The sequence below is a fragment of the Sphaeroforma arctica genome (genome assembly GCF_001186125.1).
Source record: "Sphaeroforma arctica JP610 unplaced genomic scaffold supercont1.218, whole genome shotgun sequence".
Taxonomy (NCBI): Eukaryota; class Ichthyosporea; order Ichthyophonida; genus Sphaeroforma; species Sphaeroforma arctica.
Window position 1 is genome coordinate 57,481 of NW_014040340.1, and position 2,304 is coordinate 59,784.

The window sequence follows — 2,304 nt, forward strand, 5'->3', positions numbered from 1 at the left end:
GGATTCCTCAACCTTCTGTTTGAAAGTCTAGGATGGTGTCCACTTGGTTGTTCCAACTGGACCTATTCGACATACTATAGTATGTCGCCAAGGCGTCTTCTGGACTGCACGGGTGCCCTGGTAGAGAAAGGTATCTACCTCTCTATCCACATCGATCGGCTCGCATTGTATCATTGAGATCAACTGTGGTAGCCATTTATCTTATCAGTCTTCATTGCTACTAACCGAGTGTAGTACTTAGAATCTCTCAAATCGATTCCAAAACGTCTTACCACTGTATTCATTACACATCCGGCTTGGTCTTCATTTCATCCGGAAATTACGTTCCATACGTGTTTCAAAACACCCATGCTCAGTTGGCCTGCTGTCAAATAGGCTCTCGTTGCCCCTTCTCTTGGATATCAATCTGAGCCTAGTATGGATAGCCCAGATCAAAGTTTTGTCGCCAAGCCGGTCATAGTGGTGTTTTGGGTAAATGCAGAAATTGTGAATCCAGCCTGGTGTCCAAATCGTCGTCCTGACGGTGAAGTGTATTGTCAACATCATCTAGACCTATATTCACGAAACGCAGCTGTTCCTCCGTTACGTTGATTGGGGCTGATTCAACAATGTGTGTGCTGTTGGCACATCCTCCGAGTCATCCTCTTCCGATTCACCATGACCTTGATCCGCTGCAGCGGCTTATTTTTTCTTCCGCTGCGTAGTGGGTCTCAATTCATGTACTATTGGTTGGTAGTTCTTCAGGAAGGTTTTCTTATCCCTTGAGATCATACGCCAACTGGGATTGCGCCTACGTGCCGTACACGTGGCCACTGGTGGTGATGGCACATCTGATTCTAGTGCATGGCGTACTTCCTCTGGCGTTGAATTTTCCGATGATACCTTTTTTTCCGGCTGCTCCTTTTCGAGCCTTTGCCTTCTTCGCAGGTGGCTTCTGCGGCTCAGTTGTCACATTCCCGCCGGATGCACTTCCACCTGAGTCAGCCAACTTCTTTTGTTTCCGTTCAGATAAAGTTGGTGCCACTTGTGTCGGCGTAACCTCAGTTGCCTCAGAAGCTGGTGGTGGTGCCGGGGGCGTTTTCTGTTTTGTTTTGCCTACAACAGAATCTTTCGCGTTTGCAGCCCTAGCTGTGTTCGCTGTCTTATTCTTACTTTTCGTCATAATATCGATAGCGTATTATAAACTTAAAAAATATTTAAAAGTAAGTCTCCTCTAGGCTGACTATACGATACCAAGACATTTACGTTAATAAGACAATACGCTACAACGTTATAATGCAAAATGTTACACAAGTTTAGCTTCAGCCCTTAGTAATGAGCAAAATATTAGGATTTAGACTACTTCGGTCTAGATTTATTTATGTTTTAATTAAAAAGACTAGATATCATTACATTGGATGCATAGTTTAAACTTCACGCCTCGAAACAATCACCCAATTAAATCAACCAATAAAATACCTCTAAGTTCAACTTAAGAGAAAATGGAAAATAAAAACAAAACAGCAAGTTGGTGCAGTATACATCTGCACCTAGCCCCCATCACTTGGTACCTAGCTCCCCAAATCACTTAAGGCATAGACGTGCACATATAGTTAGCTGGCTAGGAATGTTGTCCTAAAATCTAACAACTCTGATCCCGTCCTATTCTCAGTGGATTATCTTGCTCTGAGATCATTTTCGAATTATACCATAGGTTTGTACCAACAAAAAATTCATGCCTGAGACCCTCTCTCATGGTACTCCCAATAATTAGAGATTCCCAAAGTGCCATTTTCAGGTGTGAGATTGGTGTCATTCCTATATTATGTACAATTCTATTTTCCGTGGAAACACCAATCTATATTTGGAAAGCCACCTAATTGTCCACAGTAGAGTACCATACTCTACTGTCACAAGTTCAGAATCTTGAATTACGCAGTTCTTGTTCATGTCCAATTCGTTAAATGTATTCCAGGATTTTAGGTATAGATGTTAATACGCTAATACGTTTATAATATACGTTAACTGTGTAACTACTATTAGGAACCCGCTATTTTTACATGTCATATTTGCTGAGACTGACAGCCCGGTGTACCGAACTGTTGTTGTATCCTTGATATTTGCATATGATGTCATATTTTTGCACAACAGAAGCGGGTATTTTAATATAACCTTATGGTAGAGAAAGTCACGTTCCATATTAGAATCGTGATTAATAAATATGCCAGTTGCGTCATATTCTGATTGCTTTAGCAGACATTTTCTTCGTCACATATTAAAGAGATATTTCTTAGTAACTATTTGTTTATTTGCAATGGTAAAACT

The 2,304-nt window shown here is 41.1% G+C and overlaps 1 protein-coding gene across 1 annotated transcript; it reads right to left on the reverse strand.

Annotated features, from left to right (window-relative positions):
- Positions 1–790: 790 nt before the first annotated feature.
- Positions 791–1,162, reverse strand: SARC_04045 (hypothetical protein; the record flags this gene model as incomplete). The annotated part of the gene is made up of 1 exon (XM_014302142.1): positions 791–1,162. One exon carries the CDS (start codon positions 1,160–1,162, stop codon positions 791–793), a length of 372 nt encoding a protein of 123 aa, XP_014157617.1.
- Positions 1,163–2,304: the final 1,142 nt, after the last annotated feature.